At 39.0% G+C, this 27,301-nt stretch overlaps 2 protein-coding genes across 5 annotated transcripts in view; one reads left to right on the forward strand and one right to left on the reverse strand.

Annotated features, from left to right (window-relative positions):
• Positions 1 to 27,301, reverse strand: part of LOC121948060 (ecto-NOX disulfide-thiol exchanger 2-like) — a 219,905-nt gene that overhangs the window by 123,359 nt on the left and 69,245 nt on the right. The gene's annotated exons all lie outside the window — the stretch shown is intronic.
• On the forward strand, positions 14,755 to 19,963 carry LOC121948061 (E3 ubiquitin-protein ligase TRIM21-like). Its single transcript, XM_042493315.2, has 2 exons — positions 14,755 to 14,847; positions 16,010 to 19,963. The coding sequence occupies exon 2, from the start codon at positions 16,012 to 16,014 to the stop codon at positions 17,650 to 17,652; it is 1,641 nt and encodes a 546-aa protein (XP_042349249.2). The 5' UTR covers positions 14,755 to 14,847; positions 16,010 to 16,011; the 3' UTR covers positions 17,653 to 19,963.

The following is a 27,301-nucleotide window of genomic DNA, read 5'->3' on the forward strand; positions in this document are numbered from 1 at the left end:
TCTCTCCAGTCCATTATCATCAGTCATCACAGAGCGTTACACCACCTGGGTGAGCAGAAGTAAGAGTCATGAGGTGAGTAGCTATGGTCAGATGCTTCATCCATTAAAGCCATCTGAATCAAGGTTGCTGTTATTGTTCTAATGGTTGACCTTTTTCTTCTAGTGGGTTTACTGGAGCTCTGACTGAAAGCGGTGTGGCAGAGACAAACGAGGGAAGACAATGATGGAGGAGAGAAGATCAGAGGCAAGAGTATGACAAAGAGAGACTTGACGTGGTGGTAGGCGAAAAGCAACCTGTGGGCCAAATCTAGCCCTCTGACCAAAATATTTTGACCCCTGACATAAGCTGAAGTCTTGCTTTTATAAAGGTAAATTAAAAATTGCCTAATTTACTACATTTAACAATGTAAAGGTTAATGTAAATCCCAATAAATACTATTCTCTAACATCTAACACTGCTCACACAAGAAGACCTATTTAAATATATCACAAGCCGAAATTAAGTCCAAAAACTTACAAGATAGATAACACAGGTGTATACTACAGACCATAACAGACTGGTGTCAACAACAGTTATTTCATTCAACCATAAATGTAGAAGTCTCATTGTACAACAAAGAAAAGATTTTCACATGAATCTAAACGCTTAATCACAGCACAAATCCAATATCAGAGTACCATTAAGCACATGTGTGCAAACAGACAGACAGACATCCCAAAAACTTTAACTTCTGAACAATCATCTTTGCCTTCTGCAGTGTCTGTTCCACATCATTCAGCTCCACGTATCATCACGTCACAAGACAAGAGTCAGACTAAGTGTGTGTGTTACTCCAGACTCAACAACCTCTTACCTCGAGAAAAGGAGGGGCCTCTCAGTATAAAACATACTAAATGTGAAGGATGCTGATGCTGCTCAGGTTTACACGTCAATACACAAATTAAAAATTCTTCTGAGACACACATTCAATTATCTCCTAATGATAAAAAATTCCTGCACAACATTCACACACACACACACACACACACACACACACACACACACGCACACGCGCGCACACACACACACACATTTTATGACATTTGAATGGAAACCAATAAATGAATGTTATTTAAATAAATACAATCACTTTTATAAAATATTGAAAACAAACAGTGATGCGTTTTCATGACTGATGACTAACTATTGAACCCTGACTCAAAGGAACATTGAAAACACCTCATATTAACGTTTATTTCCCGGTTCATTAAAGCATGTGGTTATGTTTAAGCAACAAAGGCATGTGGTTTGGTGTAGACAAATATCCTGGTAGGCTCAGCATTCATAGGGAAAACATTTAGGGGGCTCCCGGGTTTAAGTCCAGGGTTTGTTTAACCCATCGACTGCCCTGTTCAGCAGTGTTATAAACTGATAAACTGTTTGGTGCAATGTCTTACCACCGCAAAATATGCCCTCTGTGTCTGATGTAGAAATCACCACAATATTTGACAAGTTGGGAATGAGAGCAGGCTGTCAGTCAGTGTTTCTGTAGCCCCTGTTTTGTGGTGTGTATCGCACCGTTGGCAATAGCTGGCCATTGTCAGCTATTTTTTGGCTGATTCAGCATGTTGAATTGAGTCACAGGCGACGAGAGACGATGCAAAAATCAGGCTTTGTCGACACTAGCTCTTTAATGTTGATTTGGTGTTTCTACGTCTCACTATATGTCTTCATCCAGGTTTTTCTACTGACAATTTCAATATGATTTATTCAAACAATATGACTGTATCCTGAAATATTTAAAAAAAAAAAAGAAAAATGATTGTGATAACTATTTGTGAAATTCTACAATGTACCCAAAGAAGGAAAGAAATGCATGAATCCACACAGCTGAGAGGTTAATATGTCTGTCAGTATCACAGTCTCAGTCAAGACCACAACATGTAAAGTTCAACTACAATAATATTATAACCAGCAGCCATGTGAGAAACTGCACCAGCGAATCGCCCAAACTGTAGAAGAACAAACCCATGTTTCTAACATGCCAGGGATCCATCTGATCATCCAACAGCCAGATTGTCGATCATTTGAATAATTAATCAGGCATTGTGACACATCCTAAAACTAAGTGAACAGCCAATCTGGAGGAAATTTGGGCTTAACCTGTATATTTTCAACCAGTCTCCTAGAAATGATGTTTATACACTACTCATCTGCCTATTACATTTTCAGAGTAACACCTTAATGCCAGGGTTCACATCCTGACTCCTTTGTTTGGGAAGGTTTAGAAAACAGAAGAAAACAATCATAGTTTTGGTTAACTGTTGAGTAACTCAACATGTCCCGTTATGCATTTGTCTGACTGACTTTCCAAACTAAGGCCATGATATTTCTGTTAACCTTAAACAATTCCCGAGTAACAAAGCAACTGTAAAAAAAAGTAAAAGCATGCCTTAGTTTATATTGTAGGAAAGTAAATTAAATGTTAATAAGGAGTATGTAAATCAGCATATTCTGATCATGTTGTCAATGTATTCCCTGTTATTAAATACCTGTATGTAACTATGATTGGTAGCTGATAAGGCTGGTCATCAATTCCACAATATGTTCATCTCCATGTAATTTACTTACAATAGATAACTGTCTGCCTTTATGATGATAGCCTGTTCAGCCCCAGTCAATACTGTACCAGTGCACCAGCCCTCAAGAGTTAACCGTCTAATCATTTGCTGTAGTGAGTTCAGATTAAATGAACAACCCTTCCTTATTATACAAAGACCTGAGGGGAAAGGAAACCCATAAGCTGTAGCAGGGGAATGTTAAAAGGCTGTTAACAAAGTGACTGCTTGTGTTGATACAAACACTACAGCGCTACAATACCCCGCGGCCCTCATAATGTATATGAACTGACACTTCAAAGAGACAAGACTTGCTGTCACTGCCAAGTTGCTGGAGAGATTACCCGCAGAGACGACTGTGCACTTTGACCATTTCCTATCTGCTGTACGCAGGACAATGATCATTAGCTGACTGTAATTAGTACACTTATTATTTAGAGTTTCCAGGCCAAGTGAAAATCTCTCATTGTTTTATTCGAAGAATAAATTATACTGAATGAATTAACTAATTTGGAGGATGTTTCAGGTGCTTATTGAGATGACATTACTGGCTTCTATCAATGCAGCCCATTCCACTGAGATGATCTTGGTTTATAAAACAATCAAACTAGAGTCCCACTTGACCAAACATTGACATGTAGTGATGTAAAGATACAGATGTACTTGAGAAATCTTGACTCGTGAGAAGAGTATGGGAAGCATTATGAACCTGTAGCTGCAACAGCTACATTAAAGCAGAATTGCTGCTGAAGTTTTGCTCAAGCGCTCATGTAGCGTAGTTACATCTTCATGGGCTTGTGTGTGTCTTCTACTTGCCCCAAAGCATCTAAACTGAATATCATCTAAAGGTTTGAATGTGATCAGTAAATATCTATGCTTTTCATCAATGTCTGAGACCTATTTAAACATCAAATTTCATCCCTGTGTGCACCACAATATACAGAAAGCTAGCAAAGCACTGGCTAACTAACGGTTAAAAAGAAATTTCTCTCAGAAAGTTCTCATCTGTGTGGCAAAAGCGCCAAAGGAAGGAGATGCTGCACTTTTTGTTTTAAAAGAACTGAATCCTGTCACACTGAGAAGTTCATCAAGCAGATGATAACATTTTCTCAGCACAGTGGATATCTGTTGTTATCAAGGGTCAATGAGAGATGGTGAAAGAAAGAGACAAAATACGTATCAGGTGTCTTTGAATTAAATCCACCAGCATCAAAATGCTGCCATTGTAAGGTGTTACAATGTTGTTTGGTGGAAGACATTTAAAAGCTGACAATAAATACTTCAAGAGAGTCAACTTTTGCCTGATCACAGAGCTCCCGTGACACAATGTCGGAGAGAAACCCGACAGTGTGGTTTTATAGTCGATAAAAAAAGCATGACAAAGAGAAAATGCAAATATGTTGGCTTATTCCCAACAGTGTGAGGCTCACGGTAATAATGAGAGGGGCGGGGAGAGACAAGTGCAGCCATGGGCCAAGAGCCGGCTGCCAAACAACAATAAAAAGCACTTGTGTGTGATAGATCAAGCTGTGAGAGGAAGATGAAGGGCACACCGGGGTCAGATAGATAGAAATCCTCTGTGATCTCCCCCATTTTTCACAAAGACCGTCTGTGGCGTTACAGGAGACACAGCGGGGAGACAGATGGCACAGAGGGAAGAGAGTATGAAGAAAGAAAAAAGAGAAGGACACAAAGAAAGTGGGAAAGAAACAACGGAAGAAGGAACTAGACATAGATGGATTATAACACAATAGCTCCCTAAGCACAGACATGTAAAAGACCCCCACCCCTCCTGTATAAGAGCAAGGAGACACAACACGGCTACAAACAGCTACAGCTGCAGCTGCGTTGTCTTGTTTTTTGTTGTAAACATTATTTGTCTCTTTGTGGTTGTTTTGTGCCTTAAGGTAATTGTTTTCAGTCTTTGCAGTTGTTTTATACCCCAAGGACATTGTTTTGAGTCATTGTGGTTGTTTTGTGTGTCTGACTGGTTATTGTGTTCCTACGACCACCTTTACACCTTCCTTCAAAATGTTTCCCATAACCAGATTATACCTTGCAATGATTTAACCTGAATACATTTACGTCTGGTTTTAACGCGTCTCCAGTGTCCACACTAAGATCTAATCGGCCTGTGCAGCTCAAACAAATGAACAGTTGTAGCCGTTTTCCATCATAGCTTAGCTGATATCGCTTCATAAGTGACTCAGTTGCGATATGAATTGCCAAGTTTTGCTTGTAAACTTTTGTCGCACTAAACTGAAAGCACACACTTGGTCTCATTTTGATTCCAACCATTAGTTTCTATCTGAGTATCTATAAGCTTCCTTGCTGGTAGCTTGCCTTGCTAACTAGCCAATTGCTGCTGCCTCACTGGTTGGGAACATTTACGTACCTTTTGTATTTCAGCCCATGTTGCTGTTTAACATGGATAGAAAAATGAATTTGCATTTGAACTGGTGTTCAATGTGGTCACAATGCATACCTGACTACATCAATCACATCATACTCCATCCACAATGGCTTTTGGGTGCATCTCCGACTGTGCTTTCACGTGGCTTGTGTGTCTCTTTGTAGCGATTCCATGTCACGTTGTGTCTCTGTCGTTGCATCTCTCTCATTGTATTGCTTCTCTTTGTGGTTGTTAAGCAAATTTGTGATTGTTATCCATGTTTGTAGTTATTACACATCTTTGTATTTTATTGGTGTCTTTTTGTTGCTCAGTCTCTCTGTATTTGTTTTGAATGGCTGTAGTCGTGTTGCATCTCTTAGTGGCTGTTTTGAGTCTCTTTAGAGTTTTTTGTGTCTCCTTCTAGAAGTGTTGTGTCACTTTAATTTTGATTCTTTTGTGATTGTCTCCATCTAATTACTTTGCAATCTTCTGTAGCAATGAGCACTTTAAACGGACTGGAATAAACAAAACGAATGGTTTTACTGTGAAGTGTGCAATGCCTTCACTGTGGCTTGTTAATTGTTTACTCCTCCATTTATTTATTTATTTTTTGTTAATTTGGTGAATGATGATGAATGTGTTAAGTTTGTGTTTCTAAGTGTGGCACCCTACAAGAGTAACTCGTGGTATGTTCAACATACAATGACAAAAAAGGCATTCTATTCTATTCTAGCCATGTCTTGTTTTTTTCTCTTAGTGGTTATTTCTATAGTTTGTTGCAGCTCTTTGTGGTTGTTCTGTATCTTTGTCGCTGTTTTTCATGTTTGCAGTTGTTTTGCGTCTCTTCGCAGTTGTTCATTTCTAACAAGAAATACTGTTTCGACTGTCACTACAAACTGAGACTCTGCCCCCCCTGACCCTTTTGGCCCTTGAGCCTGTGCTCGGTATGCCCATTGAGGAATTTATCCATGGAAGCAGAGGTTCCTATAGGACATGTGGGAGATGACTATCTGACCTCTGGAGCTTCTGTTTCGCTCGGCTGGCTGAACACATTGGATCCCACCGCTAAACCATTTGGGAGGCGGGCAAAAGGTGGCTGGAAGGAGTGAGATGGGGAAGCTCTGTGGTTTAGGTGTGAACTGGGCCTTTTTCACATTAATCATGGTCAGGTGAAACACTGAATGAACCTGAGCACCCCCCCCCCTCGCTCTTTACTGCAGCTTAAAGATGATGGAACAGCTGAAAGCACTTGGGGCTTTCGAGGGGAACGCTGTAGGACGATATGGATTACTAAAGAAACAGCACAGAGGAATACACAAGAGAATGTATTTCAGACTAACACACAAATACTTTGAACTGTTTAACTTTTCTGCAAAAGCTTTGCCTCCTCCCAGAAATCTATTAAAGAGCAGATTTACCAAACCTTATAGGAGTGTGACGACTGATGAGTATTTAAAAATCTCTCTGCCTCTGTGTGTGTCTCCTCTGCTATGGATCAATAACTCTTTTATACTGTCTATAATTGAAATGCACGGAGCCTGAGGTGATTTAGTTGGCTTTAATTTCCTTGTTCGTTATGAATACAAATATAAGCCCAAGGACATCAGATCTCCATTCATCTATAAATACACACAAACACATGAACTCATTCCTGCCTGTATTAACTGTACCTCAGCTATATACATTCAAACCATTAAGCACATTCCTGCTGCAACTGATGATTATTGTCATTGTCGATAAATCAGAGCAGATCATTATTTTAATTAACTGATAAATTGTTTTATCTAAAAAATGCAAGAAAATATTTAAATAGCTGCAACCTCCATGCATAAGTTTAGCCTTCCACGCCAAAATCAATGACCACTCAAAGTTGGGATGGATATCGTTAGGATTTTATCGATACTGATATTGGTACCGGCACTGTTTATCGACACCGATACTTATCAATACTCTTATCAAAAAATAAAGACATGACATGTAAAGCTGTGTAAACAGTTATTTTGTTTTTGCCACAAACTGGGCAACTCAATGACTTGTATGACGTGACAGTGGTTATTCAAATTTCCTTTGACAGACTATTTCCACAAACTGAAATGACCTGCAAGGTTTCTCCCCTTTCTTGTATGACTTATGTAGCCTTTTCTTTGACTGATTTTTGGCATTTTTGCTTGAAAAATGACTGAAACAGTTTTTTTGGTTATCAAAGTTGTGGCAGATTAATTTTCTGAATCAATTTAATTATCAAGTATATCACCAAAATAAAGATGATCTTCCCATAGAAATCAGCCATCTATGCAGAAGAAAGACAAATACTGTTCAAATTGTGCTACATGACCAGAGAGAAAAGGGTGCTTTTGCTCAAGAGGTAGAAAACCCTACAACTACCAGAATGCACTGCGCCACACCAGAACAAAAAATGCTCCTGCTGGTGGGTGGCATAATGCCCACTGGCAAAAATGAATCTTGTAATACAGTAAAATGAAAAGCTTGTTTCTGAAACATTTGAGGCATGAAATAGGCAAAATAGTTACAGAATCTTGGTTTATATTTGATCAGTGCTGCTTAATTTTACTGTATAAACTGATATTTCTCCTCCGTTTTCACAGTGCAGGAAGCAGTACAGCTCTGACATCCTATTGAACTCTCGCTATTACAGCTACACAGGGCGTTTAAACCACATTGCGTGTTACAAAGCCAGTTAAATATCTGCGAAGTATCTCTTTAACTATTTGTAACACACGCATTTTATTCAGGAACAAACTAATATACAACTTTCTGACTTCATACATTTCTGTTGGTAAAGCCAAACACAATCCAGATAAATCTGTCTTTACTAAGGCATAAAAGTGGCTGAGAAATGCACAGACTCCTATTAAATAAAAGGCAAAAAGGCACTAACCACTTCCCATTTCTACCCCTACTTTAGTCCGTCACCTGTACACTTTAGCCTCAGAGAACGGCAAAATTACAGGAAGACAGAGGGGAGAGTGGCCTTGGTGTGGTAGAATGAGGAGGAAAGAGCAAAAGGAGTGCAGGACCTTGTTAAAAGCCCCACAGTGACAGCCAAGAAAAGGCTGCAGCTCCGAGTCATTAAATGTGGTTGAAGCTGGGGTGAGTGACTCAAAAAAAAAAAAGAGAAAAAAAAGAGGACGAAAGGGTTTCAGAGGTGAGTGCTGCAAAATGAGGAGAGAAGCGACGGCTTGAAATGGGAGATAAAGTATAGCACGCTGGTAAAAGCAAAGAAACGAAGAGACAGAGAAGCTCGGACTGATACCATCTATTTTAACCATTGTTTTTACTGGGAAATGAAACCTTTAAACTGGTGTCTGAACAGTGACACTGTTATTAATTATGTGATAATAAAGAAAAGTGATGCTGCTCTTCAGGCCTGTGGGGGCAAACAGTACCTAAAATGGGGTTTCCAACCCTTTATGTCCTCTAGGGAGTTAAACGAGCGCTACCATCACAGATTCAAATTATGTAATGTGCATTTCAGAGTTTATACTTTAAACATTTTCCAATTTATGTAAAATGATGGAAGCAGAAATCTTTTTTTGGGCTTTTTAAGGCTACCAGCAAAATCACAGGAGTTTTTGACCTCTGCAACATCAAAAAATATTTTACCTCATTGAGTCTTCAATCATTCAATCCTCGTCGAATTTGCAGTCACGGACACTGAGTCTGGCAAATAGCACAAATGAATAATTCAACAGTCAAAGCAGCCTATCAGAGAAACTAACTCCTCTGGTGTTTGGAGGCCATCTCAGATAGTGGTATAAATCCAACAGTCGCCACACGCTTAATGAATAAGAGCGTTAGATAAAATAGCTCAACAGCCTTTACATTCGGAAATAAGCTTTCTGATCCTTTAAATCTCCAGGCACTACTCAGAGTTCAAGAAAATGTCCGTGTTGATTTCTATGCAGGGGAGAAGGATTGATACAATTCACAAAACATTCAGCTCTCAAAGAGTTTCTCACACTTTGACGTATTTAAAACATTCCCCAGACTCCATATATATTTCACTGTTTCCTGTGGTGTCACTCAGGTGGGAATTCAGTATTAATTTTCTATTTTGGTTTCAATGTGTCACTTAATGAACTTTAAATAACTTTGCCGTGTCTGGTGTCCCACATTTATTCAGTCCTCCTTATACAACTTTATAAAGCCTAAAAATCTTCCTCCGCTCTGCCAAATTACTACAAAAGAAGACGAGAAACGATACGGGTGGAGAAAAGATGTAGTGCACAGTTGGAAATTTTAATGGCATGAATTGCCTCAAACAAGATGTACTCTGAATTGACTTGCGACTAAGGTTCAGTGTTTCTACTTTGTAAGGCAATTTCCGATGAAAAGGTGAAGTAGAGTCTGCGCTCCTTCTTTCTGATGCTAAAAGCAATGCTTTTAACAAGAACCACAAAAAAAAAGACTGCTTTTAATCCGCAAACACCCAGACAAAGATGGAGTTGTCCTCGCAAGCTTTTGAGTGTTTCAAAGTCGTCCTATCAAGGAGGGAAATCTAAAGCTGAGCGTCTTGGGAACAAAAGCACTGGAGGGAGAGGACTCTCATTTGGCTTCAGTTCTCCTATGGCAGCCATGTTCCCCGGGCTGATGGATGAAGGGAGAAACTCATCTCATGACTAATTATTTATCTTCCCTCCAGAACTGTTGTGTCTGGGGGTTGGCAATAACACAACCCTCTGCTCTGACCAAGTAGTAAACAAAATAGAATGATGGAGGTGAGCGAAGCCTCTCTTTTTCCCGCACAATGCTGTAGAGCATGGCTGCCATACATACAGCCCACAGACAAAATTTGGCAGGTTATATTTTCTACCCTCGTGGTTGTTTGTGTGTTTTTTAAATAACTTCTGCCAGATGAAAAGTGATGTTATTCTGACGAGCCACTGCTTTTGAATTGAACATTAATGTTGCTAATTAGAGCTGTCACTCAAAAAATTAAAAACTAACACATGATTTGTTAAAATGCATGATTTTTCCATCTGTGCTGATAAAATGCCTCCACACATGACAATACTACTGCTAATTATGAAATTTTAAGAAATGCTCTTTATGAACTGCTGGTATAACAATTTTAATTGAAACCATGACAAATTAAAAAAAAAAAAAGTATTTTCTGTGCATGCCAGTCAAGTTCTTACACAACAAAGCGAAAAAAAGTCTTTATGGACCTCACTTTGAGCACAGAGGGTGTTGTTGTACTGAAACAGTAACAGGTCTGCACAAAAAAAAAAAGCCATAGGATTAAAAGAACCCAAACTTAAAGCTGAAGTGCAGAATTGACCCTCCACTTAGTCTTGCCCCCCAAATGCAGACTGGCCAATCAAAGCCAATCATATCATTGGCTAGCTCAGACAAGAGTTTGACAACACAAAGGCCTCGCTTCATAGACTCTCTCGCAATCGTTCCAGTTTACTTCATTTTCAGGCTGATCTTGTGGATTTTGAAGCTTTAGCTTCTGACAATCTTCATTTTTACCTTGTTTTTGCCGCTGACGTAGTTTGACATCTTGGGTATATTCTTCAAACACATCTTTTCCGTCTGCTTCTCTCAGAAATCACATTTTCATTCATCTTAATTTTGATAACATTTCTCAAGGGAGTGCAATTTATGACAGTGTGGGCTCCATGGCTTAGTGAAGGGTCAATGAGAGCAATTCAACACATTCTCATTTCCAATGTGTCAAATAGCGATACCTATTAAGTGGCCGTAAGAGTCGAACTGTGACATGCCAGGTACCCCTCCAGCATCAGTTTAGGACACCAGAGGATGGCATGTCAATTTACACTTGTTACACACATTGTGTCTTGCATACAGTCTCTTTTAAAAATACATTTAGAATAAACTTAGAATGAAAGTAAAAGCTTTGTTTTCAGGTTTACTTCTATAGGTTTGGGCAACTGGGGTATGTGGTTTGGTTTAGCAATTACTGGCAAACTATGTTGTTATTAAATCAACTTAAATGACTTTTGGGTTTCACACAGGGAAAGAATAGAGGTCTTCCAAGTGATAGTCCAGAGTTTGTTTGACCCATCCACCTCCCAACTCCCAACCTCCCATATGCAGATTCCCACTCTTACTACTACAGCATTTCCTCAAATGAAAAATAAAAAATTCCTCAAATTTCCTCGCCCCACTTCCTGCTGCCTTCAGCTGAGGCTGGTTGACGTAAAACTCATCACTTCAGGTGCACCAGAGCAGGAAAAGTTGCCACAAACACCACAACTCCTGTAAACTGTAAATAAAGCTAGCTTTCCTCGGCAGCGATAGGCTTAGCACTGTGTGAACTTGTCTGGCAAGGTCTTGATTGTAATGGATGTATATTTAAATGTAAAGGTCCTGCTATCCAGCTTTAGCTATAAATCCACTCAATCAACAAAAAAATAATCTTTGACTATTGTAATTATCGATATAATGTTTAAGTCATTTTTCAAGCAAACTGTCAAACTTTCTCTGGTTCCAACTTTTTAACTGTGAGAATTTTATCCTTTCTCTTGACGTAAACAGTAGTAAAATGAATACCTTTGGGTTTCAGACTGTTTAAGTCTAGAATGTCATGATGTAAAATTTATCAAATGTACTTTGAAAGAGTTAATGACTGGTTTTCCCACTGCTCTGCTTGCTTTATGCCCAACTATGCTATAAGACATGGAATACAAAAATCTACAGTCTGTCTTTTTTTGTGCCAAAATGCACTCTCCATTTGGCCATTTTCAAAGTTATAGACATTTTAGTACAAACTTCCCTCTTTGTGTTTCCACCAAGTGTTTCCTGGCTGAGCTGTGGCGGAGGGATATGTCTGGCAGTTGCACGCTGTTTTGTTGCTGTAACAAAACACTGGCAATAAACCGATACACAAGTGCCAGGATGCAGAGATACCAACACGACTTGGCTGACTGCTGAGGCCTCAAACTAGCTTCAACAGAACTCCTGATTGTATTTTTTAACAGGACGAGGATTTTGTGACTCTTAATCAGAATGGAAAGGAATCAGTAACTCTTTTAATGAACATATGGCATGTGAGTCTTGTATTAAAATACACTTGAAGTCTATCCATTAGAATTTTTCTTGAAGGTTCCCTGTAGAGTTTTGGACCTACGCTGCTGTTTTTCTATGAGTGGGTCCTTACTTTGTTAATCTCATGCGGGAATGTGCACGCGGGTGGTGCAATGTACTGTCATATCAATGGTTTTGCAGAATTCCACTGATGGACAGGTGGCAGGAACATGCCATGATATCCTGAGATGCACCAGCAAAGGCAAAAGAAAAGAGGTCTGCTGGCAAGTAAACATGGATGTAAACAATGCTGGATTTAAAGGGTAGTTTGGATCTTTTGAAGAGGGGTTGTATGAAGTACTTACTCATAGTCAGTGTTTTACATTCAGTGGATATCACCTGACATGCCCCCAGTTTGGAGAAGCAGGCAGAAGTACTGTCACAGAAGCTAAGCACTGTACTTCTGTAGCAGGGTCAGCGTTAACATGTATTTTAGCCTCCTAAAAAAAGTCTCACCTTAAAATAATCAATATCAGTTTAAGTGTCCACTATATTAAGAATAACTTCACTGCTGTAAGACAGCGATTTCTGATGAGGAATCGAAGCCATTATCTCACTCTCTTCAAAGGCAAACTCCATTAAGATAAACAGTGATTTGAGACTGCTTAAGACAGGACCTGCTGGAGTACTGCTTCCTCAAACAGTTAGTTATTTTGTGTTGTTGTGTAATTTTAGTGTTTCAAAGCATTAGTTTAGATTTAACCAAAAGCAAACATTCATACAAAGTATTTAATTGATAACAGCAGTGGTAGACCAGTAGCTCCTGTGTTCAGTGTTCCAAAATTACTGTTTTTTCTCAATCAGGACTGGTAGCTTTGAAGACAGCAGAGATTTCTAGGGGAAGTTGAATCAGTGAGAAAACTTTCTCCAAACTGGACGTGTGCCATCCAGCACCAACCACACTGAAAAAAACTCATACTATCTCTTTAAAATGAAAAAAAGATAAAAATGTACATGGTAACATGCTTGTTTGAGCTCAAAGATACACACAGTGAGTTTTGGTGAGCAACACTGAATGTGAAAATCAGTTTTGGTTGTTACAGGGTGCATTTAATTAGATCAGTTTTTTGGAAAAGGTGTCCACAGTGTTTATATTCATAATATTGTTGTTTTGTCAATGACTGTAATGTCATCTAATGACAGAATTTAGCCTGTAGTCCACCACAGATTATCTCTCAGGCTACAGGATGTGCTATAGACACCAGGCTTTGCTGTAAAATAACACTCAGTTTAAAACTGAGCAGACGTCTTGCAGGAGGCATTCAATTCTAATAGAGGGAGGTCTGTGTCCTCTAGCACTTTGAGCTCCTCTAATCTCTTATTCATGTATTCCAGGTGAGAGGAGAGAGGAGTAGCTACAAGTGAGAGCCGAATGGGTCACAGAACAGAGATGAAGAGGGGGGAGAAAGCTCCGGTAGAAAGGAGGAAGAAGTGAGAAGAAAAAAAGAGACGGGAGGGGAAAAGCCCCGACTCCCTTCTCATCCCTCCATGAACCTATCAGTGGATCCTGCGGAGGAGAAGAAAGGCTCTGCTCCTGAAGCTCCACACAGACGAGGATCAAAGGGAATCCCCATCTGATCCAAATGTCGTTTGAATGTTTTATGGTATCCAAGACATTGAAGTGAGGCTCGGATAAGATGTGGCTCTGATCAGAGGTGGCATGTCATTTTCAGATGTCACATTGGGGAGCCCCTTTTTTTTCAGCGCACATAAATTGTATATATACATAATTCAAAATACAGAGCAAATATATATCTTGTGACGAATGATTGGATTTTCAAAGTCCCATATGCTTTACATTATGTCTTGATATTGTCAGTCGCTGAATTCATTAATAGCTCGTGAGGCTGCAGCAGCTATTCACATTTACACAGTAAAAACTCCAGCAAATACAAGACTGTTAAATAACAGAGCACTGCAACACTGAGGTATGATGCATACAGCAAACACCCCCATACACGTATTTAAACAGACACATATCCAGTGTAACTGACAAAACAAACTGAACTGGGGCTAATTAATTTGTGTTACTGAAAGGTTAAGTGTGATGTATCATCTTTTTTTAATCTTATCAACCATAACCGCCGTCTTCATACACACCTTCATTCCTGCAATGAAGCTTGCGGATAAACCCAAATGCATCAATAGAAACAAATCAATCATACGTGAATGCATGCACAGAAACCACAAATCTACACAGATTATACAGTGACAAAGCCCTTCAAGGATGCAGCACAGCTATTGTGTTTCCTCAGAAGCGAGTGCACAGGACGAGAGTATTTACAGTTTATTATGCAGATGCCATCGCTAAGCACTCTCACGTAATGCAAATGCACACACATGCGTGCTGGCAAACCCGTTTAGAATTTAGCATGTTGTCCTGTGTCAAAGCTTTCATTTCATTTGTGCATAATGCTGCACATGAAAGGGAGTTTTTGAAGCACTACCATTGTGAATACATCAACAAGCAAGAGTGCAAAGACTTATGTGAATAATGCACACCGGAAAGACTGCACATATAGATGTATAGACACCTTTGAAGTCAAGTTGGGGGACACATTTTAGATTTATGACCAAGCTTTAGTGGATAAGACAGAAAAGGCCTGGGTCACTTGTGTATTGCTGCCTGTAAGGGGTTAACTTGCTCCAGTTAGATGAGGAAATGGGAGGGGCCAGGCACTCTGCCATCTCCAGTGAAAGAGAAACTAAAAGGAGCACAAGAGACGCAGGCTTTTACTTTCTGTTACAGATCTGAAAGACTTAGAAAACCCTCCATTCACAAGGTAAAGTTGCAGTTTTTCATGTTTGCAGTCTTTAGAACCAGTTCATTTCAGTGATATTAAATCCAGACACTTTACTGCTCCAAGTGCTCTACATACTGTACATTCTGTATGAACCTCGGACTCTGGCTCTATTTAACCAACTACCTCAGTTATGGCTCTGTACAAACATATTCAGAAATGATCAAACTTATTTATCATTCATACTGGTAACTTGCTTGTGTCATTGTGTACAGAGAACACCAGAAATGATAGCTATTCCCAGAAATCAGTTTGTATTTCAGCACCTCCAGTTCCCTAGTTTTAAAGTCAATGTTTTTTTGAATGGGTTTTAGGTTAGAAGCTTGAAATAGGGTCTGTGGTTGACAAAAGCTTAAGAGACGTTCATGTTTTGTTCAACAACACGAAATGTAAATACTACACTTAATTTTGAAGCCTGTATGTGTCTTAAAAACGCATTAAACAAGTGGCTAAATGAGACTACAGAAAGTCATCACATTGAGCCACACCATAGTGGCTTTACAGCCTCGTGGTGGTGGTGACGTGACCGTGGAGTAGCTTATTCAGAGCCAAACATGCTTCAGTATACATACTTTAATATACTTTTCGTGACTGCATTTAGACTTCAAAAATCCTGAAAGTGGTGTTCATTTGTGAAGATTTTCTTGCTGAACAAAACATGTGAGTATCATAAATGTTTGTTTACCACAGAGTTTATTTTCTGCAATGATCAAAAAAGGAAAAATCACAGAACTTTTGATGAGGGTACCAGGAAGATGCTATCTTTGGTTGGCCTACAGAAAGACATCATCTCTCAGGCAATCTATATCACATACACTGGTTGCACCTATTTGCACCTTGCTGTTTGTTATTTTTTGTTCTCTTTTTGCACCTTATTGTTAGCTTGTTTTCATATTTTAGACCTTCGTGAGAGCTAGTTCTTATATTTGCACCTTCCTGTTATCTATATTTGAATTTGCTATATGGAAACACTGAATAAAAAGGTTTTAAAAAAGAGAAACACTAAACAAAAAGTTCAAAAATAAATGTGCTGTGCTGTATTTTCTATTTGCTAGACATAGCTTTTATACTGTGTTATACAAGTCCTTATTTGCATGTATTTGCACTCTTATCTAATTTCATTATTTCACCTGATATTTTCCAGACATGGCTGCTGCTGCTTGTAGTCTAATGGCGGAGGATAATCTCCTGTGCTCCATCTGTCTGGATGTGTTCAATAAACCGGTGACTATTCCCTGTGGGCACAACTTCTGTCACGACTGCATCAAAGAACACTGGGATAAAAACCCTACTGTAATCCAGTGTCCGATTTGTTATGAGAAATTCTTCGAGAGGCAAAAGCTTCGGGTTAACACTTTCATCGCTGAGATCGCAGCAAAGTTTAAGGCAGCCGTTCAGAAGGAATCTAGCGGTACCCCTGAAAAAGCCGGAAATGGAGACGTGCTCTGTGATATGTGCACAGAGGCGGTGAAGCTCCCGGCCATCAAGTCCTGCTTGGTTTGTTTCTCGTCTTACTGTGACAAACACCTGGAGCGTCATCGGAAGATTCAAGCCATGACAAAACACAAGCTGATTGACCCGGCTGAGAACCTGGAGAGCAGAGTGTGCAAGATGCATGACGAGCCTTTGGAGTTGTTCTGCAGGGTGGATCAAACGTTTTTATGTGTTTCCTGTAAAAATTATGAACATGTAAACCATAAGACGGTGAGTTTGGAGGAGGAGGCTCAAATGAGGAAGACCCAGCTGGGAATAGAGAAGAAAAGCACGGATGAGATGATCCAGGCGCGTCAGCAGAAGATTCATGACTTTGAACTCTCAGCGGAGGCTAGCAGGAAAAATGCAGCGAAGGCGAAGGCATACAATGCAAATGTGATGACCGCTATGGTTGACTACGTCAAGAGAAGCCAGGCTGAGCTGATGGAGGTGATAGAGATGAAGCAGAGGAAAATTGAAGCACAGACTAAAGGCTTCATCGAAGAACTGGAGGGGGAAATTGTGCAAATAAAACGGAAAAACTTGAAGCTAAATGAGGTCTCACACACCAGAGATGCCTTTCTGTTCCTTGAGAGTTTCCTGACTCTCACCATCATTCCTCCTGAAGTTAAGGACTGGTCTGATGTGTCCGTTAACAGTGATGAGTTCACTGTGCAGGGAGCCTTAGATGTGTTTAAGACAACAGTTCAGAGAGAAATAAGGATGCTGTGTGATCCCGACTTAAAGGAAATGCAGCGACATGCAGTGGATGTGACTTTAGATGCTGAAACGGCAAACCCTCAGCTTCTTGTTTCTCCAGATGGGAAACAAGTCATGCATGGAGACAAAAAGAGGAATGTTCCAAACAAACCAGAGAGATTTGAGCATGTCCTTAATGTCCTTGCAAAAGAGGGTTTCTCAAATGGAAAATTCTACTATGAAGTCCAGGTTAAAGACAAAACAAACTGGGACTTAGGAGTTGCGAATGAGTCCATTAACAGGAAGGGCGATATAAGATTAAGCCCCAAGAATGGATACTGGACTATTTGGCTGAGGAAAGGAAATGAGCTCACAGCCAACGCCGGCCCTGCTACTGACATCCATGTCAGGGAGATGCCTCAAAAGGTCGGGGTGTTTGTTGATTATGATGCAGGTCAAGTATTTTTCTATGACGCAGGCACCCGGGCATGCATTTTCTCCTTCATCGAATGCAACTTCACAGAGAAGCTCTTTCCGTTCTTCAGCCCCTGTGCCAACGACAACGGAAAAAATTCAGCCCCCTTGATCATCACTCCAGTCGAATACAACAGCTGAGTTCCTGTTTTGTTTTTGCGATTGTGATACAAAAGCAGACCGGCCGAAGGACTTGGAGAGAGATCACAACAGCACAGCGCTGAAATGTTTTTATCTGTGAAACTCTGTGTGTCATTCTGTTTCTCACATCCATCAGTGTCAGTGCTGCATGTCAGTACTGCGTGTCACTGTGCGTCGCCTGTCACACAGACGGCTGTAGATCTCCAGCTGAATCCACGTGCAGCCGTCAGGACATTCACCACACACACACACACACACACACACACACACACACACACACACACAAACACACACAAACACAAACACACACAAACACAAACACACACGACACTGACACAGTCATACATCTCCCAGGGTTAGAAAAAGAAATCTTTATGTGCTGGCCATTAATTTTGATGCTTTAAAGCTACTCTTGCCTGCCAAAATCGGTGACATAGGATTTACAAATATTTTATGGCTCTTCATTTTTGCTGCTTGCAGTGCCACAGGACTGTTTACTCAGGACATGATGGATGGTTGGAATAACTTTTACTATATTAAAGAAGTATTCTTTAACCTACATGGTTTACATGCATATCCCACAATGACCCCCGCTACACCTCCGGAAAGGGAAAATAAATCTGTACTTTCCGTGTGCTGTAATGACTTCACAGCGTTTAGAAAATGTTAAAGAAATTAAAGGACTTATTAATCAGTACTTTTTATGTGGCTCTGGATGACAATTATTTTTCTCCACCAATTAATGTTATTCAGCTAAAAGTGTAGTTATTGAATGAATCAGTCACAACACTGCAGCCTGACTGCCACATAATGCCTCGTCCTCTAATTAAAATCAACCCAACCTGCTTTCCAAGTTCAAATGCAGCAAATCGGTTTGATTAGGAAAGGCTTAAAGCAAGTGTTTATTAAGCAAAGACGGTGAAAGTCTGTTTGTTTGTCAGTGGAACGCATTTAATTGTGTTTCTTTTTGTATATGGTGAGAGGTTTTTGGGAGAAGAACAACAGCATGAGTCATGTCAGCAAATGTCCCAGAAGTGCCAAAGGCCTCTAGAGGCCGTAGTTGTTATGACAGGAGTGAAGGAAGAAGTCTGTCAATGCTGCTTGTTTTAAAAGTATAAAGCACAAATATTTTTTGCTAAAATGCCAAGATTTTGACCTGAATCCGTCAACAGTCCTATACTAAATATCCACTTACATTGGTTTCCAGCTGAAAAAAAAAGTAGTTAGAGTAGTTACTCCACCACGGCTTATTATTGTTTTGTTTTGTGCTTGTAAGGTCACCACGGTTTTGATTTTGCACCAATCAGTTGTTACCAGTGTCACCAACAAGTTAAGTTGTCCTGCTAAAAGGTGATATGGATAAACATTTTTTTGTAGCTTTGTATTAGCAATATTGTTTTGTTTTTAGGTTTTTGTCGTGATTTTGGTCTTGAGCACGTGTCTCTAAAATGAGGTTGTTATAATGTCATGTGGACACAGAGTAGCTGAAGAGCTTTAGGAGAAAGTGAAATTAGATGCAGTCAGATTGGCTTACGCAGAGCTGTTTTTGCAGAGGGACCACACGCCGGGTAAATGAGTGTGTGGACATGACATACTGGACAAAAAAAATGTCTCCATAATGTCTAACAATGACAAACACCAGTTTCCCTTTGATGACTGTGCAGTTTTAATGTTTAGTGAGGAAGATAAATAATGTCAAATCAAAGAGGACCATGTAATCTGAAAATTAACATTAGAAAGTGGGAAGAAACAGCAAAATTAGAGTTTGAAATGTCACATAACAGCAGTGTCAAATTACACATGTAATGTAAAGCAGCTGTCATAGTCAGATTTGTTTTTGTTCATGCTGAAATGATTAGTCAATTGTTATATTGGATAGAGAGCAGAAAATGTAATAATAATCCCGACAGCCGACCAGTGTCTGAAGTCATTTATTCTTGTAAAATGTTATGTTTTGCTGCTGTTGTTTCATTCATATTCATGTCACTGTAATTTCCATTTATTTGATTGTTTGGACTGTTGGTTGAACATAACAATCTGAATACTTCATGAAGACCTCACTTTTAGATATTTCTGAAATAGGGATGGCCATTTTCTATTATTATTATATATATTTTTTTTTTTGACATTTCATTGCTTTCGAAATGACTACTTTCTTTGAAATTAATGGCTGTAAAAATATTTTACAAAAATGCAGCCCTGGTATATACACGGTGCATTGAATATACCGAAAAGTTTCTTATATTTACTATGTAATGTTTGAAATGCAGTGAAGGTGAAAAATAATAAAGTTAATTTAGGAAGCTGCCAACAGTAATCTCCATGATTTTTTTGTCTGGGTCACACACTTGATGAACACAACAATCTAACAAATCCTGCTAAAAGAAAAAGACACTGAAAGCTGAATTTCTTCAATATGCAATTAAAGTGCATCTGTGACTTTGAAGCATATAAACACAAATTAGAGACTCTCTTGACAGCCTCAGATTCCCACAACATACACTTAGCAATTTTGTAGCCACCACTCGCAAAATAGACCATTACGTTTCTCTCCCAGTGCAGTTTGAAAAATATTGTTAATTCTGCCTTTCACAAACAGAGGAATGAGCTTTTAATGATTTGACGCAGATAATTGCATGCTATCTCTCGAGTAAAAACAGGTTATCTGCAGAGTGGGAACAGAATGTGCAGGTGTTGATGAATAGATGGTTTGTGTTAACTTCATGTAGCACAGCTTGATTTTACTGCTTTATTAAACTAGAGATACTAAAGTGCATCCAAAATTTAACATTTATAAATACAGCTACAACTCTAGAGCTTTGAACAACTACCTGTTACTAAGCCCCGCCTTTTTTCGCTCCATCCTCCAATGATAGTTGAGCAAGCTTGAATCACAGCAGAACCTCAGCCAGTTTTTCCCTTTTCTGTTATTCTTCCATACGGTTTGTGGCTCGTCTATGTTGGAAAGAAAACTAAATTTTGATGATGGTTAAAAGATGTGGCTGGGGGACAGTCCAAGTCTTCACAGACACATTCAATTGTTTACAGTTACATCAAATGTTAACTGTATTATTGTTATAGAATATTTTTACTTCTGTAATAGAACAGATGTATTGATAATTACTTGTCTTTTTGATCAAGTGTGTAGGTTTTGTTTCAATATTTGGAAGGGGGACAACAGCATGTATAAAACAAGGGGATTTTGGGTCCTCTGGCAGAAAATTTTGAGCATTAAACACTAAATTTCCTGCATTTTGGTGAAATTTTAAGCACCTATGTGTGCCTTTCTGCTTTAATTCATGTTGTATATGTCTTTGATTTTGTCAAAATTGAATATCTCTCCTGTGTAGATTCTGGTTTTTCATTTAAAACGTGATCAGCTTATAATAACTGATGCATTGTTATAGATTAATGCATCTTACAGAGTATATATAGTAATTTTATCTCAAAGTCTTTTTCTGTTTTCTTTTTCTCTAACACAGTTTATCCAATAGAGATCTGGATCTTTCTGTGAGATCTGTGTTAACTGTTATGAAAAACAGTGTGCAAAATGTGTGGTTTGAAAAAGTGTTAACACATTTGCAGAGAAGACTTCTGCTGTGCTACAGCGATGATGAAGATCAAGCAAATCACATTTTCATCAAGCGTGTTTTAGCCATCAAGAAAAACTGAAACACTGCAATGCTAAAACTGCTGACCAGTGAATACACAACAAAAAGAAACCTTTTTGAAAGTCTTTTCTTAAATGCACATCAACAATTAAGTCAGCCTTCCTCAAAATCCCCTCTTATTTTAGCTCTTTCTTCTTTACAACATGTGACTGACAGCAGATTTTTTTTTTTTGGTTGCAGGCTGAATAAACTGCAGTAATAGCCTGAATTGTGGTTTAAATATAGTAGCTCCACTGTTTCAAATGTGTTCCAGTTTAATACTGTCATGGAAACAGGCTCATTATAAAAGGGACTTCTCAACAAAGACAGCAGTCTGAGGTTTCTATCAAGCAGTATTTTCAAATTAAAAGCACAGTACTGGGGTGTGCACTGAACTGCTTCTGGTGTAATAAGACAGGTGTTGATCTGTAAAGCTAACCAAAACATCACCACGTGTAACTACCATTGATCTAATCCAGCAGTTTAATAACTGCTCAGTCTGCTTACTTTCTTTTGTTTAATCACAACAGAACTGCAAAGAGCGGTCCACCCCGGACTGCTGTAAAATGCTGATACTAATAAAAAAGGAAAATTCAAGCAGTTTGTGCAGGCGCCCTCCGGCAGTCTTTGTTATGCTCTGTTTGAGAGGAGACGCTGGTGAGGGAAAGCACAGGAGTGAATAATGAAAAGTGAAGTATTTAACTTCTGTATAGATGAACCACCGATAGATTTTGAGACCAAGATGATGATAATGTTTTTGAGTCACTGACCCAACAATACAAAGCATTCTATTAATAAAGCATGTACAGTACTTTCATTAGATACTTTCTAGCTATTGAATATTCAGAATTCAAAATATTTTACTATTAAATATGATAACAATTGGTGTTGCATGGTTGAGACATACACCTATGCAGCTTTTAGCTATTTCTTCTCCTAAGTTGCCCCCTTTTTTCTCTGCGCTCTAATACCAGCTGAGCACGCTTGAAACACTGCAGATGTTCAGTCAACTTTAGCCTCGTCTATGCTGAAGAGAAACCACATTTTGAAAAATGGTTAAAAGATGGTGCTAGGGGACTGTAACAGTTTTAACACTTTAAAACATGAGCAAATTGTCTCGATTTCTTTCAAAAGCATGGGAAGAAGGCAATGAGAAACCAAAGAAGATATGACCCCAAAATAAGCAAGAAATTAGTGCAAAAGTACAAGAAAAGTAATAATAATAATAATAATAACAAGGGTAAGGGCTTCATGCTTGCGCGGCTCAAAGAATATCAGTGTCGGTTGGTGAGTCCACTTGGTCCAACCTGAAACATCTTAACAACAATTAAATGGATTATCATAAAGTTAAGTGCACATATTCATGGTTCCTAGAGGGTAAATCCTAGTGACCTTGGTGATCATCTGACTTTTTCATCTAATGCCACGACGTTGACATTTGCTGTTTCAAGTGAGAGGTCTTTACAACAATTAGATGGGATGGCATGAAATTTGGTAGAGACATTCATGGCCCCTACATGATGAACTGTAGTAAGTTTGACAACCCCTTAACACTCATCTAATGCCATCATAAGGTCAAAATTTCCATTTGTCCAACATTTTGGTTTATGACCAAATACATGGAAAACTAATGACATGTCCATCATACCCAGTGTTACACTTTGTTTTAGTGCCAATATTAGCATGCTAACAATATAAGACAAGACTTATGAACATGGTAAAATATTAGCATGTTAGCATGCCAATGTTAGCTTTTAGCTAAAGCAACAATTTAACATCCTGTGTTGAGGAGGTGAGGAGATTTCACGGACATCTCATACCGGAGAATTTTGATAAGCTGGCTTTCTTATTTTTTTCTGTGTGTTTGGATATTTGTCTCAGTGTGTTAGATCACAAATACTCTCTCTGAGTACATTAGTCTGGGTAATTATGCCGCCTTAATGAATAACAGTATGTGAAAACTACAAGTCCATCATATGGTGTGTGTGTGTGTGTTTCAACAGAACCACATGCCTTTGTCCTTCAGTATGTGTATCTAATGAAGTGCCAAATGTAACGAGATAAATCTATCCATTAGGGTCCCTTAACGAGACTAAATCCACATGGCTGCTAATGAGTCGCTACTCCATCAGTCGTCCTCAGAGGGCTGGAGGATCTGACTGAAGCTGGAGACGACCCACAGCCAGACAGAATCACACCCCCTAAGCCAGTAAATCCAAAGCTCCAGCTGTTGGAGACCTCCATCATTTAACTGCCAGGCCTTCAGGGAGGGGCCTCAAGTTAGCAAGCAGCTACAACTGAAAGACAGTGGACTCATAGCCGGCACAAGGAAACACTAATCATCTGTAATCATTGATCTGCCATGACTGGGCCGTGCTCATTAGCCTGATGGAACAATGCTCTGTAGAATTCAGTTGTTAATGGGCTATTATTAGCTTTAAACACGGGTTTTCTACACAGGCACCATGTGCTGTGCAACAACATGTGGTTTAGGGCAGAAACGATTACTCAAAAAAAAAAAAAAAAAAGTTATTCAAATAAAAACATTTTTTTATTTTAAGACTTATATTCTTTGCTTCAAAACCTTATTTCACAAGTGGAAGTATTATATAGTAAACAAGTCCATGTACATTTATCACTGTCGCATTAAGTGATGCTGTGCATTGACCTTCCAAGTTGAAATTGGAGCAAAAAGAAAGGACACAGATTAGCAGAATCAGGTGGTAAAAACACCAGAAACTAAACTTTTGGGAGCATTTCAATTCAAAAGCTGCTGTAGTGACACCACAGCCAAACAGCAGCACAAGCAAAGATATAGCAGCAACACAGGATTTAGGAAACCTGTATTCAGACAGGCCGTAGTTGCTTGCCTACAGGATTGGCACTCAACACTGCCGTACCAGTTTAAAAAAAATACAACAATGCAACAAGGATGTCAGGCTGCAAAAATGAGCGCCGCATTACCAAACTAATACATTCATATGTCACTGAAAAAACACTAATAATGTTCACCAATTTAACAGAGCTTGAATCACATTCTTAAAGCTTCTGTTCATATGATGGTATTTTTATCACTATTTCATCACCTATTGGTTTGTGGAATATCCATTTTAAAGATTAGGGAGTGCGAGGACAGAGTTGTCCTGATTTTAAGCCGGCACAGAGAGTATTAACAGCGCAGAAAACTGTCTGTATAAACAGGACAGTTGGCAGGACGGGACCATGGCCAGGACAGGTGTGACATTTTGATGGCGTGTTTTGTGTGCTACTCAGTAGCTAGCAGCAGTTAGCAGCTAAAAAGCAGCTACTCTGTGCGGAAGGCATAATCAGCTGCCATATAACAGAAGGTAAATGATTTTTAGTGCCATGTAAAAGCCATTATTGTTGTTTAGAAAGTGCTGCAGACATGTTTGTTGTATGTCACACCAGAACAGACACTGTTGTCCTACATGTCCAACCCATCATGCCTCCATTGTTTATGCGACGCTGGCATGCTGTCTAGAATCACACACTGGAGTGGCATGAAACCAGCGTTGTTCGGTTCTGTATAAAAATGCAATGTCAGCGCAAAGAAGGGACTAGTGGCCCTTTAGCGGTCTTATAACAACGTAAGCAAAATATGAAGTACACAACACACCTTCTAAATGTCGATATGCCATAAAAACTAACTTTAGATGTCACAGAAATGTAAACTTGTGCATCAAATTCAACTAGAAGCCAGTGCAATAAATCAAGTAAACAAGCTTGCTGAGTACAGCATGATCACAAAATGTATGAAAATCAAACTAATGCACGACTCAATATTTGTAGTAGGAGTGTTGTTTTGTTTAGTTATCACCCTTATTTTTCATTTTTGCAGGCAAAGCAGGGCGTCATTATTTATATAGCACAATTTCTTATAGGTAAACTAAATATGCTTTACATTAAATGCATAAAATCCATTTCTTTGACAATTTTTCCTTCAAGGTTTCCTGTTGGTTTTCTATGAAGCTACGAGTAAATACAGAGGAACTGCAGTGAGAGGTCTCACCATGACAGGAGGGCTCTTATCCTGCTTTAATGGCACCTGTATTATAATAGTGTATTATAATGGTGTTCCTGACTTGACTAACTGACAGAAGGAAAAATAATGGATAAGTGACTTCGCCCTCTATCTCTTAGATGGAAAGGAAAAAAACTGGGTGGCTTTTCCAGTGACAGATCAGATTTGAGCTCCACAAAGGCTTTGATCTTAAGGCTTTCTGACAGGCTTTAATCTGAGTAGACCACACACACACACACACACACACACACACACACACACACACACACACACACACACACACACACACACACACACAAATCTTTTCACTGAAGCCACACACATATACAAAATGGACCTTATTTATTTCCAGCTGTCTGTTTGTGGTTTTGAGAAAAAGTCAGCGGCAGCTCTAAAGTGAACTTTTCCAAAGGACACTGTGGCTGATAAATAACAAGATGCTGTCTACAAATAAAAGGAAAAATAAAATGTGAAAACCATGCTAAGCTCATCTGTTTTTCTTTACACACACAATGTGGTGAGTCATGCAGTGCTGTAACTCCAGGACTCTGCTTTTTATGCCCATTGAAGCAACTGTCACAGAGGTTGCTTTTCTAACAGGCCTGCTGCACCTTTCCTTTCGCTTATTTCTAATAGACTTGTTGCAGCAGGTGTACATGTCCTCCAAATTCAGATTTCGGAATGAAGCAGGGACTAAATGTGGGAAGGAGAGGAAATTGGAACAAAAAGGCAAAAATGATAAAAACTGAGAAAAAGCTGAGTTTACTTGTCTTAAGGCATCATTCGATGTTTTATCTGAGTGTGAAAAAATGAAAATAGCTACACCAGGATGGAAGGGAGCAGCCTAGTATCTGAGAAACAAGTGACTGAAGTCCTACACAAAAAATGGTAAAAGACGAAGAGGAGCTGCAGACGTGCCAGGCAGGACCATATTTCTACACATAACGTCTACATTAGTTTTTACAGTGATTTCAGAATGTGTGCACTCCTGCAGCAAGTTAACAAGGTGAAGATTTACAGGTCACAAAATCAAAACAAACTACTTTAAAAAGTAAAAGTTAAAAGAGACAAGTTGATAGTAGTTAATAGGACTTAATCGTATTTTTACAGTTTGGACAAAGAGTTTTTCCTGTTTAAAAAGTATATAATAATGATGGTTGAGTTGATTACAGCGTCATGGCATTTGTATTTGTTAGCTCTCAGAGAAAAATCTACATACATAAAATTCACCTCTGCAATGTCTTTTTATTATTTTGTCAAGACCTTTCTCTAAAAAACGTATAAATGCATACATAAACAGTATGGTGAGAAAAGAGGTGAATAAAGAGAAATTTCTATTTAATTTCTCTGCCTGTTTTGATGAGAATGTAAATCTTTCAGATTTATTTGACTGTTTCCTATGGTTTACATGCTCCACATTTTATTGTAAGTGTGTCATGCAGTGTGGGAGTCGCACTGGTCTGGTCTTGACTCAGTCTCGATACTTTCGGGTCTTGGTAATGATTTGGTCTCAGTTTAGATGGTCTTGACTAGACCACTGCTTAATGCAGTTAGTAATGTTAAAATTGTCTTTAGTTTTAACTTTAGTTAACTGTCTTAAACTTTAGTTTAGTTCACCTATTCATCTTTGTTTTTAATTCTGAACTGCTTGTATGTCAAAGTAGGCCAGAGCAAATCCCAGTATCCACTGGGTGGTGGGCATGGATCTCCCTCAACATGTGTAGCAATATAGTTGATATTATATTATAGCTTCTTTTTATCATTATGGAGAAACAAGACATATTTTGAATTGAAAAGCAATCTTAGCTGCCTAGACGTTTGTTTGTTCAAGATTTAAAAGGACAGCACTCGCAGGGTTGACCCTGTTGTTGGCTGGGGAGAAACATTATTTACCTTGCATAATTGGTAACACTAACCACCAGTGAGAGTGAAAAGAAGGTGTGTCATGTGCAGATTC

The sequence above is a fragment of the Plectropomus leopardus genome, chromosome 8 (assembly GCF_026936395.1).
Source record: "Plectropomus leopardus strain MGB_pleo_1.0 chromosome 8, ASM2693639v1, whole genome shotgun sequence".
Classification (NCBI taxonomy): domain Eukaryota; kingdom Metazoa; phylum Chordata; class Actinopteri; order Perciformes; family Serranidae; genus Plectropomus; species Plectropomus leopardus.